This window comes from Chiloscyllium plagiosum, chromosome 19, assembly GCF_004010195.1.
Source record: "Chiloscyllium plagiosum isolate BGI_BamShark_2017 chromosome 19, ASM401019v2, whole genome shotgun sequence".
Lineage (NCBI taxonomy): Eukaryota > Metazoa > Chordata > Chondrichthyes > Orectolobiformes > Hemiscylliidae > Chiloscyllium > Chiloscyllium plagiosum.
In genome coordinates, this window is record NC_057728.1 from 24,999,762 (window position 1) to 25,023,754 (window position 23,993).

Below are 23,993 nucleotides of genomic sequence, written 5' to 3' on the forward strand. Positions count from 1 at the left end.
TTTGGAAAGTTAAAATCCTCTACCATAACCACCCTATTATTCTTACAGATATCTGAGATCTCCTTACAAGTTTGTTTCTCAATTTCCCTCTGACTATTAGGGGGTCTATAATACAATCCCCAATAAGGTGACCATCCCTTTCTTATTTCTCAATTCCAACCAAATAACTTCCCTGGATGTATTTCCAGGAATATCCTCCCTCAGTACAACTGTAATGCTATCTCTTATCAAAAATGCCACTCCCCCTCCTCTCTTGCCTCCCTTTCTGTCATTCCTGTAGCATTTGTATCCGGAACATTAAGCTGCCAGTCCTGCCCATCCCTGAGCCATGTTTCTGTAATTGCTATGACATCCCAGTCCCATGTTCCTAACCATGCCCTGAGTTCATCTGCCTTCCCTGTTAGGCCCCTTGCATTGAAATAAATACAGTTTAATTAATCAGTCCTGCCTTCTTCTTTACTTTGTCCCTGCCTGCCCTGACTGTTTGACTTGCCTTTGTTCTCAACTGTACCCGTCTCAGATTGACCTCTTTCTTCACTATCTCCCTGGGTCCCACCTCCCAACCTTACTAGTTTAAATCCTCCCAAGCAGCTCTACCACATCTCCCTTCCAGTATATTAGGCCCCTTCCAATTTAGGTGCAATCCGTCTTTCTTGTACAGTGATTTCTACCCCAAAACAGCTTCCAATGATCCAAAAATGTGAATCCTTCATCTGCTCTATCCTCCTATTCCTGCCCTCACTAGCTCGTAGCACTGGGAGTAATCCAGATATTACTACTCTCGAGGACCTCCTCTTTAAATTCCTGCCTAACTCTCTGTAATCTCCCTTCAGAATCTCAACCTTTTCCCTTCCTATGTCATTGGTTCCAATGTGTACAATGACCTCCTGCTGGCCCCTCTCCCCCTTGAGAATATTCTGCACCTCTCTGAGACATCCTTGATCCTGGCACCAGGGAAGCAACACACCATTCTGATTTTTCGCTGCTGGCCACAGAAACGTCTGTTTGTACCTTCGACTCGAGAGTCCCCTAAGGCTATCAATTGCTCGGAACCTGATGTACCTCTCAATACCTGAAACTTGGTTGTTCGTGCTACGTTCCCCTATGAATCCATCACCCCCTACATTTTCCAAAACAGCATACTTGTTTGAAATTGGGATAGCCACAGAAGACTCCTGCACTAACTGCCTACCTCTCTTACCTTTCCTGGATTTAACCCATCTATGCTCCAGGTTAAATTAATACTTATGGCTTATATTTTAAGAGTAATGAAGAGACATAGCTCAATAAAACATATAATCAAGAAAGAACCCACTCTACTCACTACTGCTGACTTATTGTAAGGCCACACTTAAAACATCCAATTATCTGTTTCTGTGCTGTGACTTCTTCCAGACAGGTTCCTCCAAGATCAGCTGTAAATTTCATTGTTAATTTTCCCAGACGCACTCTGATGTCCAGTGATACATGAATTCAAACAGCAAAGGCAGTAACTGCTAACTGTCAGTTAACAATGTGGGTTTCTTTCTTCCTGTCTCTCTCTCCTGCACTGACCTCACCTTGTGCTCCCTTTTAAAAGTGCTGTTGTTTTGACTTTTTTTTTCCTCTGGAGTTCCAAAACAATGCAATTCTGAAAAAGTTACAATATTTATTAATGTGCTTATAAATTTCTTTGCTCCCAAAGTGCCACCTTAATTTTTATAGCTTCTCGAAACCCACACCTTTACCACCTAGAAAGATAAAGGGAGCAGATATATGGAATCAACATCATCTTCATATTTCCTCCAAGCCTTACACCATCCTGACTTGAAACTGTAGGAGAGCCCTTCTCTGTCATTGGGTCAAGGCCCTGTAATTACCTCCTGACAGCACTGAAGGTGTGTTTACGCTCCGAGGACTGCAGTAGGTCAAGAAGACTGCTCTACCTTTACCTGTTCAAGGGCAGTTAGAAATGAACAATAAATGTTATCCAAGCAAGCATGCCACATCCCGTGAATGAATTGAAGAGGTGAGCGCAATTGTCTGTAACTCCAAATGGAAGATGACATCTCTTAGTGTAGCATATTCTCAGTGATGCATTTAAGTGTCAGCCTCTTTTTTTTGTGCTGCAGTCTCCTCTTTCTTGTTCATAATTCAAGACAAAGATGACTGTGTTCACCCTCTGAGGTATGTGGTTCAGTTGCTAAGGCCAATTTGCAGAAGTTTTGACTGCAAACAGGACAGGGTACCATAGACGATTGAGTTTAGGACAAGTTGCTGACACAAATTTGTTATGTTGTGTTTTCCTTCTACTTTTGATTAGCGTAGCCTTTTTTGGAAACAAGCACTTCTTATATTTGGCGCAGCATATGCAATTCTGCGTGTATGTCCGAATACTTGAAGTGAAAATTGAAACGCCTAAGTGATGTCTTTGCAACTTTTCTTTGATATCAAGTCTCCAGAGTCTCCATGACCTTTTTAAATGAGACACAGTGTTGTAATTGAGCCAACACTAACGCCAAGTCTTCAAGCAGATGGGACTAGATTAGGTTGGGATGTCTGGTCGGCATGGATGAGTTGGACCGAAGGATCTATTTCCGTGCTGTACATCTCTGACTCTGAGGTACACTTGGAGTTCAAGAAGTTAGCGTTGGAAGGGGTTAAAATAAAACAAATCCAATTTAACCAAGACAGACAGGTTCAAAACAAGATATATGTGGAGAAGCACTGACCACAAATCATTCCATATAAAAGCTAGGTTTTGAGCAGTTAGATAAGTAGCAAATCACAACTTTCTCCATTTTAAGCAAAGAGGAAGCTGTGAACCACAGTTAACTTCTGTGGCGGGAGTCTAAGGCAAAAGACCTCCTCTTAAATGAGGCGTAGCCAAAGCAGAATAAGAAGAAACCGATATATGATTGACATGGAATTGTGTGTAAAAATATGATTGTAACCGCTAAAAGGCAGACTCCCTAGGCAAGGATGACTTTTGTCCCTTGAGTCCCTTGTATTGCAGTTATAAAGGCACTGTGTGTGTGTAACAAGAATGCTATCGTCTGACTAAGTGTTCTTTCGACAATTTTTGGAGGTCCCACAGCGATGGCTAACTCTTTGGCTTGAGGCACAGGTCTGGGGATCACGCCTCACTGGTAAACAAATCAGCCGTGGCCTACAAAAGGTAGCAACTTCTATCCCTTTGGTTTGGTTACTGGCGAGGAACAGTTGTGACCTGTGTTCCAGGACTGAGGTAAGCTGATTAGAAGTGACGATATGACCGATTTGGATGTATGATGTCAGTGAATGTTATTCTAAGGTCTTAGAAAAGTTTGATAGAGGCATCAGGGACCCCAGCTGACGAAAATCTGGGATGAAGAAGTGAAAGAAGTCAGGGACCCTAGCTGACAGTTATCTGAGAAGAGATTGGGCAGCTTAGTAAATTGTAATATACACATTAAAGTGTGTGTGTGTGTGTGTCAGAGTGTGAGACACAGCACTCAAAAGAATGGGAATCAACGTCTCTCATGAGGCACATTCTTCGAAGGGAACACTTTACATACATGTATATCCATTGTGGACCTGAATCTGAAACAAAACTTTGTCGACAAATGAGTCAAATGGACACCAAGGACCTGAGAAGCCATTTCTACCTGTTGGCACATTGAATTGTGATAGCATAAAACAATTGGCAGAAACTTTGAGAAAAACAGAAAGGAAAAGGAAACGGAGAGAGAGAGAGACACCAGCTTTTGGTGCTGTGTTCACTGAACTAAGAGTTAACACCTAATGGTCTGTTTTGGATATACTTTCATTCATTGGTAGTTAAATGGTTGAGTGTAATATTTGTATTTTCATTCCCTGGAACTCTAGATCCAGGATTGTTGAATTTAGTTTCCATTTTGGAAATCCATGGTGATTTGAAAATGTAGTCTGTGCCTGTGTCAGTGTGGAACATGCATGGTTAATGTAATGTCCTTTTGAGGAACAATTAGTACTAGTGTTCTGCCTGGAACTTGATTTTTAAAAATTGACTTGTAATGCTTTGTAAAAATTTACCTCTTGGAATTGGAATTGATCGTGTGTGGAATTGCATTTTCTGGCCAGAGTGAACTTTCAAAAACTGTTTTAATATGTACGGTAATAGAACATAGAACATTACAGTGCAATACGGCCCCTTCGGCCTTTGATGTTGTACCGACCTGTGAAACCAATTGAAGCATATCTAACCTACACCATTCCATTTACATCCGTATGTTTATCCAATGACCATTTAAATGCCCTAAGATTGGCCAGTCAACTGCTGTTGTAAACAGTATGTTCCATGCTCCTCCTGCTCTCTGAGTAAAGAAACTAACTGATATTTGTCCTATATCTATCACCCCTCAATTTAAAGCTATGTCCCCTTGTTCTAGCCATCACCATCTGAGGAAAAAGGCTCTCACTGTCCGCTCTATCTAACCTTCTGATTACCTTATGTCTCAATTACGTCACCTCTCAACCTTCTTCTCTCTAATGAAAACGGCTTCAAGTCCCTCAGCCTGTCTTCATAAGACCTTTCCTCCATACCAGGCAACATCCTAGTAAATCACATCTGAATTCTTTCCAAAGCTTCCACATCCTTCCTATAATACGGTGACCAGAACTGTATGCAATAGTCCAAGTGCAGCCGCATGAGAGTTTTGTACAGCTGCAGCATGACCTTCTGGCTCCGAAACTCAATCCCTCTACCAATAAAAGCTAACACACCATATGCCTTCTTAACAACCCTATCAACCTGGGTGGCAACTGTCCGGGATCTATGTACATGGACACCAAGATCTCTCTGCTTATTTACACTACCAAGAATCTTACCATTAGCCCAGTACTCTCTATTCCTGTTGCTCTCTCCAAAGTGAATCGCCTCACACTTATCAGCATTCAAGTCCATTTGCCACTTCTCAGCCCAGCTCTGCAGCTTATCTATGTCACTCTGTAACTTGCAACATTCTTCAGCACTGTACACAATTCCATCAACCTTTAGTGTCATCCGCAAATTTACTAACCCATCCTTCTACGCCCTCATCCAGGTCATTTGTAAAAATGACAAACAGCAGTGGCCCCAAAACAGATCCTTGCAGTACACCACTAGTAACTGAACTCCAGGATAAACACTTCTCATCAACTACCACCCTCTGTCTTCTTTCAGCTAGCCAATTCCTGATGCAAACTGCCAAATCACCATCAATCCCATGCCTCTGTATTTTGTGCAATAGCCTATTGTGGGAAATCTTATCAAACGCCTTACTGAAATCCGTATACACCACATCAACCACTTTTCCCTTATCTACTTGTTTGGTCACCATCTCAAAGAACGCAATAGAAGGTTTGTGAGGTACGACCTACCCTTCATAAAACTGTATTGATTATGCCATATCAACTTATTCCCTTCTAGATGATTATAAATCCTATCTCTTATAACCTTTTCCAACACTTTACCCACAACCAAAACAAGGCTTACTGGTCTATAATTACCAGGGTTGTCTCTACTCCCCTTCTTGAACAAGGGGACAACATTTGTTATCCTCCAGTCTTCTGGCAATATTCCTGCAGACCATGACAACATAAACATCAAAGCCAAAGGCTTTGCAATCTCCTCCCTAGCTTCCCAGAGAATCCTCTGATAAATTTCATTCAGCCCAGGGGACTTGTGTATTTTCACACTTTCCAGAATTGCTAACACCACCTCCTTGTGAAACTCAATCCCATCTAGTATAGTAGCCTGTATCTCAGTATTCTCCCCGGCAGCATTGTCATTTTACAGTGTGAATACTGATGAAAAATATTCATGTAGCGCTACAATTTCCTCATTGTAAAATGTATTTTGTGAAAATTGGAATTTTGGAAATGCAACCCTGTTTGAAAAAAACTCCAGTGAAATGTTCTACAATCTCAGAAAACTGATGAGGATGTGGAAGTTACGTTGAACGATATTTGGGTATTGATGGAGATTTGAGCATGCCCGCCCTTATAAGTGCTGTTGTAAACGAGTTGCAACCATGTATGAAATAAACATTCTGTACCATCTTTATAGGACAGGAAACTGAGTGTCTGCATTAAATCTTGAGTATTCTACAACATTGACATTAATAATTACAGCTCAAGATGGAAAAAAAAAGGAAAGATCTGATTGGATCTTTGTGGCTGATGGAGCTAGATCACCCCACAGACCGCACTGGATCAATGTGGACAGAGGCAAGGGATGTGGCCAGGTTGGGGGAAGAGGCAAGTCAAGACCTTGTTTTAATTGTGGCCAATATTGGTCCCGAGAGTATCCAAATAAGTTGCAGGAGAATGTAGTGTACTTCAGTCTCTCCAATCCCTTTCCTCTTTTGCATCAGTCGCAATAGCAGGAATGAAATTGGCAAACCCAGATAAAGGTCAGCTCCCACTAATCCCTGTAATGATGTATACTTAGGAAACTGTCACGATGATCTTTCAGCCAAGGCAGCAACCGCAGAATGGCCTAGGGCAATGGTACATTTATGTGTTGCCCTTACTGCCCATAAGAATTCTGCCCCATCCCTTGAGGAAATTATTAATTTTCAATCAGAACCCAGCACTGCAGAACAATCTGCCTGGCAGGCTGCAGAACATCACTGACAACTGAATGGCTTCTGGATCTCCCATGATGGCTGCGTGATAGCACCCTTTGCCATGTTACCCTGGCTTGCCCGCGTGTGCCATCATTTTACACAGAGGCAAGGTGGGAGGGGCTGCTGAATAGTATTGTACAACAATCCTGGTAAGCACCAAGCTTCGCGACCATAGCAGAGACATAAGTGCCAGATGTATGGTATGTCAGATGTTTAATGTGGGAAAAAACCCCAGTGTTAAGCCTGCTTCACAGCCCAACCATAAGGCCCTTTGTGTATCTGCAAATGGACTTTATTTAAATGCCTAAATGTGTAGGTTTTAGTTATGTATTCATTATTTTGGATGCATTCTCCAGGTGAATGGAAGCTTACCCTACCTGAATGAATGACGTCATCGTAGTGGCCAAGGTCTGGCTGCCAGACTTTGCACCCCATTTCGGAGTGCCAGAACAAATATCAAGCCGAAATAGACCGCATTTTACAGGACAAATAGTTAAGGAACTGCTTCAAGGACGACAGAGCAAGCATCACCTATCATTCCCATATCATACCTAGTCAACTGGAGCAGTAGAAATACACAATAGAATATTTTTAAAAATGTAACTGACTTATTTGGGGAAACTGGCTTGAGCTGGCCAGGGACATTACCTATCACACTTAAGTTAATGAGATCAAGTCCTAACAGGGTAAAGGGACTGTCCCTCCATGCGATAATAATGGGTAGAGCAATTAAACTGCCAATAAATGGTCCTCTTACCACCAAGCAAATAAACATCAACAGCATGGATGAACCCCTATTCAACTATTGTATGGCATTAACTAAGTCTCTGAAAGCCTTCCTTTCACAGGCAGTTGAAGCCCAAAAGGAAACCACAGAGGAAAGCTGCCACATATATCAGCCAGGAGACTATGGGTTCGTGAAATCGTTCCGCCAAAAGAACTGTTTGGGATTCAGGTGGGAAGGGTTGTACTGAGTACTGTTGGTGACACACACTGCAGTGAGGATGGAAGAATGGCCCATGTGGATCCACGCATCACATGTCAAACCGACTCCGACACCAGAAGGGTCAGACAAGGCAAAGAACACCTAAAGACTGTTATGTCGCAAAAGCGAGAGCGAAGAGCAGAGTTGAAGTTACAGTTGAAACTGGTTCGAAGCAGATAAGCATATATGACAAACAGACTGTTGGCTAGACGTTGTGGTTAGGATTCAGAAGGTTTTGCAGAAAGATGAGAGATCAGAGGGTACTGATTATTATCTGGAATTTCTGGAAAGATCAAGTAAAAAATGTATAAAATTGTGGAAGAGCTATTATAAGAGGTCTCATAGCAGAATTTTGAATTTAGACAAACTTGCATAGAAATGTATCAAATACTAGAATGAGTTATAAAGTAAGTTTTAAGATATATGGGTAATCTTAGAGAAAGAACAAACAACAATTGGGGATGGGGATTAGTGGAAAAAAAATTAGGATAATGGATTGAAATCGCATTTGAAGTTATAATGCATTTTAATGAAAAGGAAATTTAGGTTAAAGTACTTTAACTAATAGCTTTCTCTTGGTGATGTTTGTGTCCTTGTCTTTCCTTGGTGAACTTGATGATCAAGCCACTTCTTGAAGCATCGGGCTGGTACATGGAGAGATAAGTAGAATCTCATAGATCTTTTGATAAGATCATATGGAAGTCAAGAATGCATGACAGTCTTGGGACACCGATGTAAGTGTGCAAAAGTAGTTGTTACCTCAGAAGTAACAAACATGAGTGGGTACTGGTGGGAAAAATAATTACACTGAAGAATGGGCCTTCGACATGTACACCTACTTGACAAATGGATTCCTGTGGCTTGGAAGGTACAAGAACATAGTTTAAATGATAAGACACTGACAGATAATCCATAGAGAAACTGACTTTAAAATGACGATAGTGAGCTGTAATGAAAGGAAGAAAACAAAAACGACATACAGATACCTCATATGGGGGATTTTGAGTCGATATATGATGATAATGAGTCACCTCCAAGCAGAATCGCATTGCTCTGCACTGGACCTTAGTTGAAAAAAATGGCACTTGTGCCCTCTGGTCAGGAATATTGCACCCACAGCCCTGATAACTCCGAAGAAATCACTAACTTGGCTGACCATGTCAGAAAGGAAATGGACAAGTTAAAAGAACCCAGCAATGGCTGGGGACCCTTTAGTTGGCTACATAGCCTTTTTGGAAATTGGGGAAGCTCAATTGTTCAGTGGTGTATTGGGGTACTGTCTTGATCATGACGGTCTCGGTCCTGATAGGGTGAATTAGAACGCTTTGCACCAGTTGTGTAAAAAAGGACTACAACCAGTGCCATGGTCCAGTAGGTGACCACATCAGAGGATAAAGATGTCGAATTCTGAAGACTGGCTCAGATTGACTTCTAAGGTTGCCCTTTCAGGACAAAATGGGGAAGTGTGGAAGGGGTTAAAATAAAACAAAGACAAATTAAACAAGACGACAGGTTCAAGACAAAACAACTTCCTCCACATTAAGCAAAGAGGAAGCTGTGAACCACGTTTAACTTCTGTGATGGGAGTCTAAGGCAAAAGACCTCTTAAGTGAGGCATAACCAAAGCAGAATATGATTGGTCTATTGTGCTGCCAAGGCTTGAAAATCAATATGTAATTGGTCAATAAGAAGAATTGATATATGTTTGACACGGAATTGTGTATGACAACATGATTGTAACCGTGGAAAGACAGACCCTTTTGTAAGGTTGAGTCCCTTGCTAGTAATAAAGATGCTGTGCGTGTTTAACAAGAATACTATTGTCTGTCTAAGTGTTCTTTTGACATCAGTAATTTAGGATTTCAAGTTGTAATCTGAGTGTGCCCAATTCTCAAAACATAATTACTTATGGGAACAAAATACCCTTCTCTACTTGAATTTGAATAATCAAATCTCTTACTTTCCCATGACATGTGGCACACATTCCTTAACTAGTAACTTTGCCCTGTTGCTCAATCTCCTTCCAGGAGATGTTGATGCAGAAGGAATATTCCCACTTTCAAACATTCAAACACTGAGACTGTAGAACATGAGGGAAGACTCTCTGCTCTGGAAGAGGATAAGAGTGACAACATATTGCTAGTCTCAGGTTGGTGACTGAGCACCTACATCTGGCATTCCTGTGAAGACACAAACAACATTCTGCCAACAGCTCCCCTCTCCCAATTTATGTTTATAGTCCCAAAGGACAAGATGAGAAGGAACCTCAGAATGGATTATTTGGGGATTCTGGACGCAGTATTATTGCTGGAGATGTTCTGGTTATGATTACATGGGTAAAGGTGGAAACCAGTCAGGATAGCCCCATTGAGCTGAATGATGGACAGCAGTGCAGAAGAAGTGTCTGTTTTGCTGTCAAATGTGGTGTCTTCAACTGTACTACTGTTGTAGTTCATGGCTGTCTTCTGCCATAACACTGGAGAACCCAACACACTCTAACTGAAGAAATATTGGAGAAGAACCTCGGGTCAGAGCTAAGCAGGCAACATCTTGGCATAACCTTTTTTTTGGTGAAAAAGAGAAAGGTGGGCAGGCAGAGGAAACGAATAGATGGTCTCAATCTCTGTACCAAAGTGGCTGTGAACACTGAATAAGTGTTGGAGCTAGGAATTGAAGAGGCAAATTGAACTTTTTGAAGACTTCAATGAACTTAATATACTCAATGTCAAATTTGACAGTGTGATTAGTTAATCATCTTTTCATTGTGAAATTAGGTAATCATTTTATTTATGATGTAGTTTAACATCTTTACTTTTAGCTCTTGGATTGGCAACCAGAATGATTCTAGAAGTGTTTGAGTGATTTGATTGTTTTGATTCATGTTTTATAGATTCACAAATCTACATCCCCATAGATTAGCCAGTGTTGAAACTTATTGGTTCCAGCCAATTAAAATGTGATGAGAAAGGTGACATGATGGGTTGAAAACTCTGATAAGACATATACATATACATTTTTCTTGATTGATGTTGAATGGAATTTGAAATTTTTGGGCCCCCACAGCAGGATTGACTTTTGGCTAAAATTGTCTATCATGGTGAAAGCTGATGTGTAATCTCCAAATTAAGTTGCCTTTTTCAGGACAAAAAAAGCCTTTTCAAACAAAAAAATCTTCTGCCATGACACCAAAGATGCTCCCTCCAATTCTAAACGTGTCGAACCTTATTTAAATTGATCAGGAGGAACAAAAAATAAATTGATGATTGATCTGACTCTGTTTTCCCCTCCTCAGTGCCTGTACTCACTGGAGAATGCTGTGTAAACGTATTCATCTCTTGGCCCAACCTTGTGCAGCTCAGGGTTTCATCATTGCTCGAAGACTTCTCTATGGTTTGTTAACAGTCCTTTTTACACAACTCTTTCTTTGCTGCTGAATTTATTTCGGTCTTCAATAGATTTGGGTTTTTTTTTTGCAGTTTGTAATTTAGTATCTTTTATTCAAATTTTTAAATTCTAGCTGTAAAATCATTTTTTTTTTATAAAGTCTGTTAAAATTGGGCCAACATTATATTTTGGCATTTGGGGTCAGCATCAAGCCTTGCAATATAAATGGATTAGGTGCAGAATTAAATTCCTTCCTCTCTACCCGTGTGACTGTACCTCTGCTCCAACTTTAGAAGAACACCCTGATTGTCATCATGTGCAGATTCCATTATTCTGTCAATTATCTGAAAGGTCGGTTTGCTGGTTCATTTTGTCTTAAATGACTGTGACTTCAATCCATGCTCTTTCAGATTTATCCAATATAGATTGCAGAAGAAGACAGGAGATTATCATGTATGGGCCAGATGATCCAATAACTACCTCGGCAGATTAACAAATTACCTTTATTTAGCTACTTAAAATACACTGATCAGACTGTAGCTGCTGTATACTGAACTTGAAGAAAAATCTTACATTGATATAGAATCTTTTCATACTTTCAGGACATCTTAAAAATATTTCACATACAATTAATGATTTTGGATGTGCAGTTTCTATTATGTAAGCAAGTATGGGAACCAACTTTTATACACTTTCACAAATAGCAAGTGGCCAGCAATGTGGTGGTCTTGGTTGATGAGGAATGTTGATTAGGATAGATGAGAACTCCTTCATTTTTTTACACAGTGCTGAGAGATTTTTTATATCTGCAGATGTAGCTGCAGTTTAAGGCTCTGGTGAAAAGATGGTGATCTTGAATCACACAATACTCCATGAAAAGGTACAACTGAGATTGTGTGCACAGATCATAAAGTGGCTACACTGGCTGAGTCAAGTTAACAACCAAATAAAGCTGAATTGATCACATCAGTGGGCCAGGAATGTCCACTAGCCCTAGAATGTGGACATCAGTAGGGATGCTGGGCCACCCTTTCCCATCTCCCTGGTCTATGTGTTCCTTCTAGGTACAAAGGGAGCCTTCTGTATGAGAAGGGAATAATGTAACTAAGTCCTTGCAAAAAAAAACAAATTAAGTGCATTCAAAAGAATTGAAATAATAGCTCATTTTTTGCTTTATACAGATGGATTGGTTAAACTTCAGCCAGAGGTCTCTGAAGCAATAGCCAAGAAGAAGGCTGTGGTGGCTTTGGAGAGCACAATCATCACACATGGCATGCCATACCCTCACAACCTGAAGTATGTGGACTCTTTCAGAACACTGGGTGGGGAGAAGTTGGGGAGTTTACAGTTGTAGCATGATCTGCCCTCTCTTCAGAAGGAAATTTTGGATTTGATATCATCAGCCACTGCTAGGGATCAAATCGTTCTTTTTGAAATATATTCCAGCAATGCTGTGACTGCCAGGAATACTAGTAGGAAGAGTTACTCTTACATTTAAAAACAAAAAGGGCCTCTCTACAGTTTTGCAGGATGTACTCCCTAAAGCACCACTAAAGCCCTTGGAAAATTCCAGAAACCCGGTTAACCAGTCACCACAAACTGCCAGGCTTGGTTCTATATGTAAGGGGCTGAATTTAGTTTTCAGAGAGAGCACATTAGCTATCCATTATGGGCCTTGCCTGACATTCTTTTCACAATGAAGTGGAACATGCAGCAGGCAGCTGGTCCACTAAAGCTGGCAGTTAAAATTAACCTGAAGGAATCTACAAAATACAAATCAAAATATTGGTAGATCTTGTGGAAACAAGTGCAGTTGTGCGGTCAGGGGGTGAGGTGGTTACAGAGAAGATCACTGTGAGGTGCAGTTAACATGAGGGCTTAATCAAGACGGACGTACTTCTCTACCTGAAACCTGTTCTTGAATGTATGTGTAGATCATGGGGTAAAGAGGGCAGGTTCAGAGGGAACCTGTGGCCTGTGTTGAAGTTGGCTGGGGTGCTGTTTGAGAGTCATTTGAAAGAAGAGAGAAGGTGGTGGCACAAGTCTCAAACGTGATTCACACCATTTCTAGGAGATGGCCCTGAAAATGCAAAAAATATCAAAAGCCCAATTCCTCAAAGTGGGAGGACAAACGGAATACTTATTTAAAGAAAGATATACTGACATTTGGAAGCAGAACAAAGAAGGTTCATTCAGTAGATCCCAGGTACGAAGGGATTTTCTAAACAGGAGGGGTTAATTAGGTTGGGCTCATACACCTTGGAGTTTAGAAGAATGAAACATTACCTTGTTGAAACATACAAGATTGTTTGTTTGAAGGGGAGGAAGGGGTAGACGTGGGAAGATTATTTCCCTCTGTAGGACCCTCTGATCACAGAGCATATAAGGCATCACCCGATTAAGACAGAAATGAGAAATTTCTTCTCTCAGAGAGTTGTAACACTGGAATTCTTTACCGCAGAAGACTGTTGAGGCTGAATTATTAAGATTATTCAAGGATGGGATAGACATATTTTTAACCAGTAAGGGTTGGCAGGAAAAGGCCAGAAAGTGATGCCGAAGATTATCAGATCAGTCATGATTTCATTGAGTGACAGAACAGATGTGGTGCTGATTAAGCTGCCTTCTGCTCCTATATCTATTATCAATTATTTTGGGTGGATGAAAAATTGGCTGACTTAGGGATACCATTCTAACAAGAGCTAAATAGCTGTGAGCCCTGATTAGGTGTGTCCTGATCGGTATAGTCAACCTCTAGACAGTGGCAGTGCTACATGGGTCTCTCTCTCTCATCTGATATAGAAACACGGTTGAACGAAACACAGCTGCTGCAGATCAAGGGAGGGCTTCCCATCCTCTTGTGGGGTAAGGTGGAGGATACTAGGTCATGAAGACCAAAACGATTATGCGAGACCAATGCTGAAACGAGGAAGATTACTCGTGAAGTCCTGAGATGTGAGAGAACTGTGGGATGCTCAGGATGATGACGTAGTGCTGTGGATGATCAGTGGCAGATTGAGATTTACAGGAGAGTTACAGGGGATAATGTACCTCTGCGCAGTGTGTTGGGATGCCTAGAATGTCCCTGGTAGGTGGTCATGTCTCCGTTTGACAAGGTTCCCCATGGGAGACTGGTTAGCAAGATTAGATCTCATGGAATACAGGGAGAACTAGCCATTTGGATACAGAACTGGCTCCAAGGTAGAAGACAGAGAGTAGTGGTGGAGGGTTGCTTTTCAGACTGGAGGCCTGTGACCAATGGAGTGCCACAAGAATCGGTGCTGGGTGCAATATTTTTTGTAATTTTATATGAATGATTTGGATGGGAACATAGGTATGGTTAATAAGGTTGCAGATGACACCAAAATTGGAGGTGTAGTGGACAGTGAAGAAGGTTACCTCAGATTACAAAAGGATCTTGATCACATGGGCTGAGGAGTGGCAGATGGCGTTTAATTTAGATAGATGCGAGGTGCTGTATTTTGGAAAAGCAAGTCAGAGCAAGACTTATACACTTAATGGTAAAGTCCTGGGGAGTGTTGCTGAATAAAGAGACCTTGGAGTGCAGGTTCATAGCTTCTTGAAAGTGGAGTCGCAGGTAGATAGGATAGTGAAGGCGGCGTTTGGTATGCTTTCCTTTATTGGTCAGAGTACTGATTATAGGAGTTGGGAGGTCATGTTGCGACTGTACAGGACATTGATTAGGCCACTGTTGGAATATTGCATGCAATTCTTGTCTCCTTCCTATCAGAAGGATGTTGTGAAACTTGAAAGGGTTCAGAAAAGATTTACAAGAATGTTGCCAGGGTTGGAGGGTTTGAGCTATAGGAAGAGGCTGAATAGGCTGGGGCTGTTTTCCCTGGAATGTCAGAGGCTGAGGGGTGACCTTGTAGAGGTTTATAAAACCATGAGTGGCATGGATAGGATAAATAGACAAAGTCTTTTCCCTGGGGTATAGGAGTCAGGAACTAGAGAGCATAGGTTTAGGGTGAGAGTAGAAAGATTTAAAAGGGATCTAAAGAGCAACCTTTTTCACACAGAGGGTGGTGCATGTATGGAATTAGCTGCCAGAGGGAGTGGTGGAGGCTAGTACAATTGCAACATTTAAGAGTTATCTGACTGGGTATATGAATAGGAAGGGTTTAGAGGGATATGGGCCAGGTACTGGCAAATGGGACTAGATTGGGTTGAGATATCTGGTCGGCATGGATGAGTTGGACCGAATGGTCTGTTTCTGTGCTGTGCATCTCAATAACTCTGACTCTGTCTGATAAGAGGGTGGACAAAATTATCTGAAGGCAAGCTAAAGGTGTTGATCCGAGGCTGGGAGTGGGAAACTCCATAATGGAGGAGCTAGCCTGCAGAGCCATGGTTGTATCAATAAGAGGTAATCTTGGCATTGATCCTCCAGGATCGCATGATGGGGTGGATGAAGGCCAGGGTTTCCCCAATCCTAAGTGATTCCCCTTGGACAGAAATACCTCAAGACAGAAGGGAGGGCTTCAAATAAGTGCTGAAGGATTGTTCCCTACAGTTTGTTCACAGACCTCTTCCGACAAATATGATCATGTGCCAAGACAGTGCAATGCTTCTAATAGTCATTGTGCTCAGTGGGGAACCGAACTGATCAGGAATGAGTTGCTATGCCCTTAAATGCATCCAAACGTTGCAGGAATTAGCAACAAAATAAACTGCAATTAACATACTTGAAGTGGAATTGAATGTAGAATTTCTAGTGTGTGTTTAATTTGTCCAGTGATTAAACACCAATGCCACCTTTGTGCTTTTAGAATTACTTTGTTTTTCTTTCCTGGCAGTATGCCTCAGTGCAGCCCTAATATCCAGAGCGATTTGGAGGGAACCTGCTGACTGCTAAAGCCTATTCTCTGTGATGAGTTTGGTCTCATGGTTTAAGACCTAGCAATTTTTCACCTGCACAGGTACTTGTGCAGTTTCCTCTGCCTGAACGACTGGAGGTGACTGGGTCACTCGTGGAGAGGAGCTGGAAAGGCAGAGCCCCAATGAATTCAGCCGGATGGTTTCTGGAACACTGCCTCCTTGTTATTACCCGATGGCACCTCCCTGACCCCTTGAGCAGAGGCACTTTGGACGGCTCTGAGCTGCCTCACCTCGCCATTACTTTACTTATGGCTAGTATGATGGAGTTAGAATTCAAGTGCATATTTGACAACCATTACGTGTTCTATTGGATCTGGGTCTATAGGGCAGTTACCCTCCTTTCCATGCAGGATGATATGTTGGGGCCATCACTGCAGACACAGTTTAGTTAGACTCCTCCAGCTGTGGCTCAGGTCTGCACAGGGACTCTGCTAGAATTTCCTTTCTCCAGCTCTACATCTCCATCAGCCCGCCTCCTCAAAGAGAGCATGGATTCTTTGTCCAAAGGTCTGACTGCTATTTCGGCTTCTAATGAGAGAGCCAAAGTAATGCTCTGAGCTCAGGGAATGAATACCTGTCTGCCCTTTTAATGACCTCATAAGGTAACAACAGGGACAATCCCACACCTCATTATTTGACTCACTTGATCCCTTGTAGCCAGCTGTCTTGCTCCAAGTGGAAATGTGACTCATCTGTAGGCCCATCACCAAGAACCTCCCTGTGGATCTTAACAATTCTGCCAATCAGTCAGTAGACACCTTTTGAACTAATGGTATTTCTAAAGGCCAGTGCAAATGTCATTTTTAAGGTTTTCTGATTTGTTTCAGTACTGCTAAAGGAGTTGAGCAGATTGTAAAAAGTCATGGGGCAGTTCCTGCAACAGTCGGCATTGTGAAAGGGAGGATTCACGTTGGACTATCAGACAGTGACCTGCAGTACCTGGCGGAAAGCAAGGAAACCCTCAAATTATCTCGGAGAGATCTACCCTACATCCTCAGCAAGGTAAGGACTGGAAGATCGAAGACAGTTTTTCCATTTGCAATGGAAAAATTAAAATATTTGCACACAACATGATTTGAACTTCGAATGAATCACTAAAGGTGGCTTTTGGAGTAGTCCATTTCAACATTTGACAGAGTTTCATTTTACTTGGTCATTTTACTCTGTTTTCCAGTTCTTCCTGTTCCTTTTGAATGCAGCTTGGTTTTGTGCTGAATTGTGAAATGAACTTTCTTCCTTTTCTGTTGGTCACCCAGGGAACTCTAGCTGCAGATGGTCTTCCTTTCCCCAAGGAATGTGACTATTCTGTGCATAAAACACCTCTTCTTAGATTTCCCATTGTTCATTTATTTGCCGATCTTTGATTGCAATCTGTCTGAGCCAGATTCCATTTCCTATTGAGTTTTTTTTGACAAAATTGATTTTCCCTTGTCCTTTTTGATAGCTGCTTTAAACCTAATAGTAAAATAATCATTTTTTCCCCGGATGTTCTCCATTGAAACATACTCCATTCACCTTTAGTTTATTTCCCAGAGCCAGATCCATCCTTATTGGGCCTAGCAACCTCTCTCCATTTCTCCATTGTTGCAAAATGATCAGTCTGCTTTTCTGACATTTATAGAAATGAACACAAATTCTTTCTGAATAAATATTGAGAACATTGAAGCCATTGTCTTTGATCCTTGCACCAAACTACATTCCTCTCCCTGGCAAGTAGAGATGAAACCAAACTGTTTTCCGTCTTGATTCCATAATTGTCTCTAAGATGAGCTCCTGATCACATACCTGCACATTACAAAAACTACATATTCTGTAACATCATCTGTGCATATCTCAGCCAGTTTCCAGCTGAAATCTTTATGCATGCCATTGTAACATCTAGAAAGTTTCAATACATTCCTGGCCAGTGTCCCACATTCAACCCCCTGTAAATTTGAGGCCATCCAAAATTTCTGCCATTGTCTTTATTTGACCTGAGACTCGTTCCCTGTCACATCTGTACACATTGACCTGAATCCTGATTTACCAAGGTCCTAATGTTAAAATTTTCATTTCAAATGCCTCTATGGTGTCAGCCTCCCTATCCGTAATGTCCTTCAGTCCCGCAATCGTCTAAGTCTGGCCTCTTGGGCATCCCCTAATTCAATTGCTGTGACCATTACTTCAGCTGACTAGCTCATAAATTCTGGAATTTCCTCCCTAAACCTCTTTAAATTTCTGCCTCTCGTTCTTCCTTTGAGTGCTACTTAAAGCCTATATGTTTGAACAAACCTTTGGTCATCTTCCTATAGCTTGATGCCCAGTTTTGAGGCTTCTTGGGGTCTTTTTATTGTATTAAAGATACTAAATCAAGTTTCTAAAACATATTGTTCAAGGAGGTACTCTTCTACACATTTTGAGACTTTTCTCTCCTCCTTTGCCCCTTTGCATTGTTGTTTACTCAGTTGGATAATTGGAATTGCTGTGTTATTCGTTTAACTTTATGAATCTTTATGAAAAACCCTGTTCCTTTATCTCCCTTCTGCTATTTTATTGCCTAATGGCCTATTTGTTTTACAGCAAACAGTGGAGTAGCTTTTTTTTTCTTTAACCAAATCAGTTCTCCTTTTGAACACTCCAGTATACCATTCCTTTCTCTTATACTCCAGAAAGCTGAAGGATAGAATTAGGGCCAAATTTCACACACTTTTCTCAAGCATTAGTTCACAGAGACATATATGAAGAACATGTATTTTGCCAGCACCCACAGTTTTAGTCTGTTCCTTTGTGAGGCATAAGTGAATCACCAGTTAATGCCAATGAGCCACATCATTTACAAAAATACTTGATATCCAATATTGCTTGGAAGACTTGGGGTTTTGAAGAATTGTGGCAAAATGGATTTACTTCAAGATTTGTGGACATACCTGGAGTATTTTCTTTAAAAGAAGTGACTTGTGGACATGGGATTTTTTTTTTAAACAAGACTTCTTGTTTCATCTGGTTCATAGAATCATGTAGTACAAAAGAGGCCCTCAGCCTATCCAGTCTGTACCATCAAACTAAACCTTAGCCTTGAATGTTACAACATTTCAAGTGCTCATTCAAGCCAATGGGCTGAGAAGTGGCAGATGGAGTTCAATTTAGATAAATGCGAGGTGTTGCATTTTGGGAAAGTAAATCTTAGCAGGACTTATACACTTAATAGTAAGGTCCTAGGGAGTGTTGCTGAACAAAGAGACCTTGGATTGCAGGTTCATAGCTCCTTGAAAGTGGAGTCGCAGGTAGATAGGATAGTGAAGAAGGCATTTAGTATGCTTTCCCTTATTGGTCAGAGTATTGAGTACAGGAGTTGGGAGGTCATGTTGCAGCTGTACAGGACATTGGTTAGGCCACTGTTGGAATATGGCATGCAATTCTGGTCTCTTTTTCCTATCAGAAAGATGTTGTGAAACTTGAAAGGGCTCAGAAAAGATTTACAAGGATGTTGCCAGGGTTGGAGGATTTGAGCTATAGGGAGAGGTTGAATAGCTGGGGCTGTTTTCCCTGGAGCATCAGAGACTGAGGGTGACCTTATAGAGATTTATAAAATCATGAGGGGTATGAATAGGATAAATAGACAAAGTCTTTTCTCTGGGGTCGGGGAATCCAGAACTAGAAGGCATAGGTTTAGGGTGAGAGGGGAAAGATATAAAAGAGACCTAAGAGACAACTTTTTCACGCAGAGGGTGGTACGTGTATGGAATGAGCTGACAGAGGCAGTGGTGGAGGCTGGTACAATTGCAACATTTAAAAGGCATCTGGATGGATATATCAATAGGAAGGATTTGGAGGGATATGGACCATATGCTGGCAGGTGGGACTAGATTGGGTTGGGATATCTGGTTGACGTGGACGGGTTGGACCAAAGGGTGTGTTTCTTTGCTGTACATCTCAATGACTCTATAACTACCTTCCCAGGCAGTGCATTCCAGACTCTCACTGTCTTCTGGGTGAAAAGTGTACTTCTCATTTCCCCTCTAAGTCTCTTGCCTTTCACCTTAACATTATGTCCCTCTTGTTATTGACCACTTGACTTAGGGGAATAGCTCTATTCATGCCCATTCCTGACCATACCCGTCATAATCTTTATACACCTCTATCAGGTTCCCCTCAGCCTGGGCAGCATGGTAGCTCAGTGGTTAGCACTGGTTCAATTCCAGCCTTGGGTAACCATCTGCATCTTCCAGGTCTGTGTGGGTTTCTGCCTGGTACTCCAGTTTCCTCCTACAGTTTAAAGATGTGCAGCTTGGGTGGATTGGCTGTGCTGTATTGCCCTGCTTTGTCCATGGATGAGCAGGCTGGGTGGATTAGCTTTGACAAATGTTGGATTACAGGGATATGGAGGGCCTGGGTATAAGGGGGATGCTTTTTGAAATGTTAGTGCAGATTCAATGGGCCAAATGGCCTCTTTCCACACTTTTGGGATTCTATGATTGTCTGCTCCAAAGAAAACCAACCTGAGCTTATCCACCCTCTCTTTATAGCTAAATTTCTCCATTCCAGGTAATATTGTTGAATCTCCCCTGCACCCCCTCCAGTGTAATCACATCCTTTCTATGGTGCAGTGACCAGACTGCACACAGTACTCCAGCTGTGGCCTAACCAAAGTCCTAATCAGCTCCCTGCCTCGACTGATTAAAACGAAGTTTCCCATGCACCTTCTGAGCTACCCTATTAACCTGTTCTGCCATCTTCTGTGATTTGTGGACAAACAGCCTAAAATCCCTCTGAGTTTCCTAGTATCCTGACATCCATTGAGTACTCCCTTGTGCCATTTCTTTTTCAAAAGTGCATCACTGCACACTTAGCAGGATGCAATTCCGTCAGCCGCTGATCGGTCCATCTAGCTAGATGGTTTTCTTTATCACCTCCTGTAACCCAAGACCACCCCTTTACCATCAACTTGGAAAGACAAATCAGGGCAGGACTTAGACACCTAATGGTGAAGTCCTGGGGAGTGTTGCTGAACAAAGAGACCTTGGAGTGCAGGTTCCTACTTCCTTGAAAGTGGACAGAAGGTTTGTTTCTGTGCTGTTCATCCCTATAACTATCTGGTTCAGTTGAGAACAAGCTAAATTGAAAAGGAGTTTGCTGAGAAGAAGCTGCTCAACCAGTCTACCACCGGTCTGAAAGGAAACCTTTTTTTTTGTGTTTGAGGTTTACCTTTTTCTTTCTTTTGAGTGATGAAAGGCACACCTCAACATCGACTCTGACTCTGAAGGTTTGCTGCGAAAATACAACTCTGCGTGATGAATGATTTGACCACGTGCTAGCACATGAGAGCAACAGTTTCTGGAACCTCAATGCTTTATCCTTTAGTTTTAAGAATGACTGGTTGGCCAAAGTGTTTCTTGTTTTCAGTCAACCAATCTCTGGAGAAATCACTCCCTTTCTTCCCCCCCTATGGAGAGAGAGGGTTTTTATGCATGTGGTCGCTTATGTTTTGTGCATCTATATTGCTGACAGTCTACATTAACTAAGTATTGTATCTTTATTATAAGTTTTGTTTTGATAAGACATTCATAATTTAGTTTATTAAGCAACCTGGTTGATAAGATCTTATTTATTTGCTGGTGTTGATAAGATATTTAATTGGTAACTGGAAAAAGTATTTTTCTATTGTGTTGTGACATGTGGAATAGTGGGCCTGAAGTAACAGTTGGAATTAATTAGTGTACATTTAGTTATTTCTTTTACAGTACAATCAGCATTAATATATGCAAATTAAATTTCAGAACAAATTAGATCAAAAGTCACTAATCTAGAATAAAGAATTGCATTGGGAGATGACCTCCTCTAGATTTGTTTCTTTCTATAAAGCAAACACTTGATGACTTGCATCCATTCATATAATTCTGAGTGGCTCACCAATTACCAATTGTAGGTCACTTAGGTATTAGGAAAACACAGGCAAAAGTACTAAAATAATTTTATTAACCAAGATTTCATTAAAATGTGAGTAAATTTTGCCAGACTTGCCAACATGTCAAATGGTGGGGAAAGCCAAACCATTAATTAGTCTGCACGTTTAATTCTAATTCCAGCTTTTGAAGAACCATTTAGCAGGTTTAAATAGATTTTGCAGAATCCTCACCTAAAATCAGCATCAATTTTGGATACTTGAACAACATTTCCCAAGGCAGTGCCTTTGGAAGATTACAGCAAAAGTGGTAGTGGAAAAGTTAGTTTGATTTTTCACAAGATCTGGATTACACAGGAAAATATAATCAGATCAAGGTTCCAATTTTATGTCACAGCTATCTAAAGAATTTATGAATAGTTTGGGAATAAAACAATTTTTTAAAGCTTATCTGCAACCACAAGGAGCTTTGGAAAGATGGTGTGAAGCTTTAAAGACCATAATTAGAGCTCATTGTCAAGTATATCCCAATGATGGATAAAGGAATCTTCTTGATACTGTCAGCCATTTTGGACACACCTCATGAGCCCACAGGATTCAGTCCATTTGAACTGATGAATGAGCATGAAATGAGAAGACCTCTTATTAATTTAAATAGAAATTTATAAACCAAAACGCAGAGATATACTTACTGTGTCATGTTTTCAGGATGTGGAGCTGCTGTTGTTGGACTGGGGTGGACAAAGTCAGAGGTCATGCAACACCAGGTTATAGTCCAACAGGTTTATTTGAAATCACAAGCTTCCAGAGCGCTGCTCCTTCACCTCATGAAGGACCAGTGCCCCGAAAACTTGTGATTTCAAATCAACCTGTTGGACTATAACCTGGTGTCATGAGATTTCTATGTTTTCAGGAACAATTACCCAAAGCAAGTAAATTGGCCAAAAGATATTTGAAAATCATTTAATGACCAATGAAATCCACAGTAGAAAGAAGTGTCAAAGCTCAAAATTTTGTCACTGAAGACAGTGTGTTAGAATCACTACCTGCTTCAAATGAACCAAAGAAACTCAATTATGTAAATTATAAAAAGAGTACACAGGCAGGAAGAAACATCAGTGAGTGTACCATGTTTCTATGTTAAAATAATATGATAGGAGGATAATCAGGAGAGAACTGTTTACAGTGGTGGGAAAAATGAGGAAGTTAAATAAATATATTGGAGCGATTTCAGAATCTTTAAGAATTGAAAATTCTAGTTGACCCTCCATAGTTAGTTTGGATAATATGGAGGTATTTAAAAAGTTAGGTGTAATTTATTGCTGTTTTTCTGAAAATTACTGTATTGAGGTGACTTCTGAAAGCAATTATAGACTCATAAAGCAATTTGTATAAGTAGGCCAGGAAAACCTCTTTGGCCACAGATGTTATTAATGTAAGGGATGTCATATCCACAAAAGAACATTCACTTGACCAGCAAAGTTAGCCTGTGTTCAGGATGAACATCTGTAACCTCGGAAAAAGCTTAATAATATAAAGTGCCATTTGGAATGAAAAATACACAGCAATTTCTCAGTGGTAAGACAAAGCAATCATTGAAGGATTATGCTACTATGATTTTTGTATTTGCTTGTGCTCAGCCAAACATGGGAGAACATTACAACATTAAACAAATTGATCAGTTACAAAGAGTAGATTTGGTTAGAAACTCAGCACAAAGTAAAATTAACTAATTTGCGTGACACTGTGGAGCGAGGCCAAGTAACACCTGAAAAGCAAAACAAAGGGTGGTCTTGGTTTTCTGGTGTCTAAGACAAAACAAGAGATAATGCAGCATTTGGTCAGCAGTGATTCTTTTGGAGTGAAAGAGGTATACAGCACAGAAAAAGACCCTTCAGTCCAACTCGTCCATGCCGACCAGATATCCTAAATAAATCTACACCCATTTGCCAGTATTTGGCCCATTTCCCTCTTAACCCCTTGCTATTCATATATCTATCCAAATTCCTTTTAAATGTTGTAATTGCACCAGCCTTCACCATGTCCTCTGGCAGCTCATACACACACCACCCTCTGGTGTAGAAAAAGTTGCTCCTTAGGTCCCTTTTAAATTGTGCCCTCTCACCTTAAACCTCTGCTGTCTATTTTTGCACTCCCCCCAACCTCTGAGAAAGGACCTTATTTATTTACCCTATCCATGTCCCTCATGATCTCATAAACCTCTACGTTCATCCCT

General features: G+C 41.0%; 1 protein-coding gene across 3 annotated transcripts in view; it reads left to right on the plus strand.

Annotated features, from left to right (window-relative positions):
* zgc:136858 (uncharacterized protein LOC678543 homolog) overlaps positions 1-23,993 on the plus strand; it is a 119,804-nt gene that overhangs the window by 5,671 nt on the left and 90,140 nt on the right. For all 3 annotated transcript variants that reach the window (XM_043709359.1, XM_043709360.1, XM_043709361.1), the window contains 3 exons: positions 10,886-10,983; positions 12,159-12,273; positions 16,704-16,878. In XM_043709359.1, the coding sequence (XP_043565294.1) occupies positions 10,886-10,983; positions 12,159-12,273; positions 16,704-16,878 (388 nt within the window). The remainder of the gene's footprint in view (positions 1-10,885; positions 10,984-12,158; positions 12,274-16,703; positions 16,879-23,993) is intronic.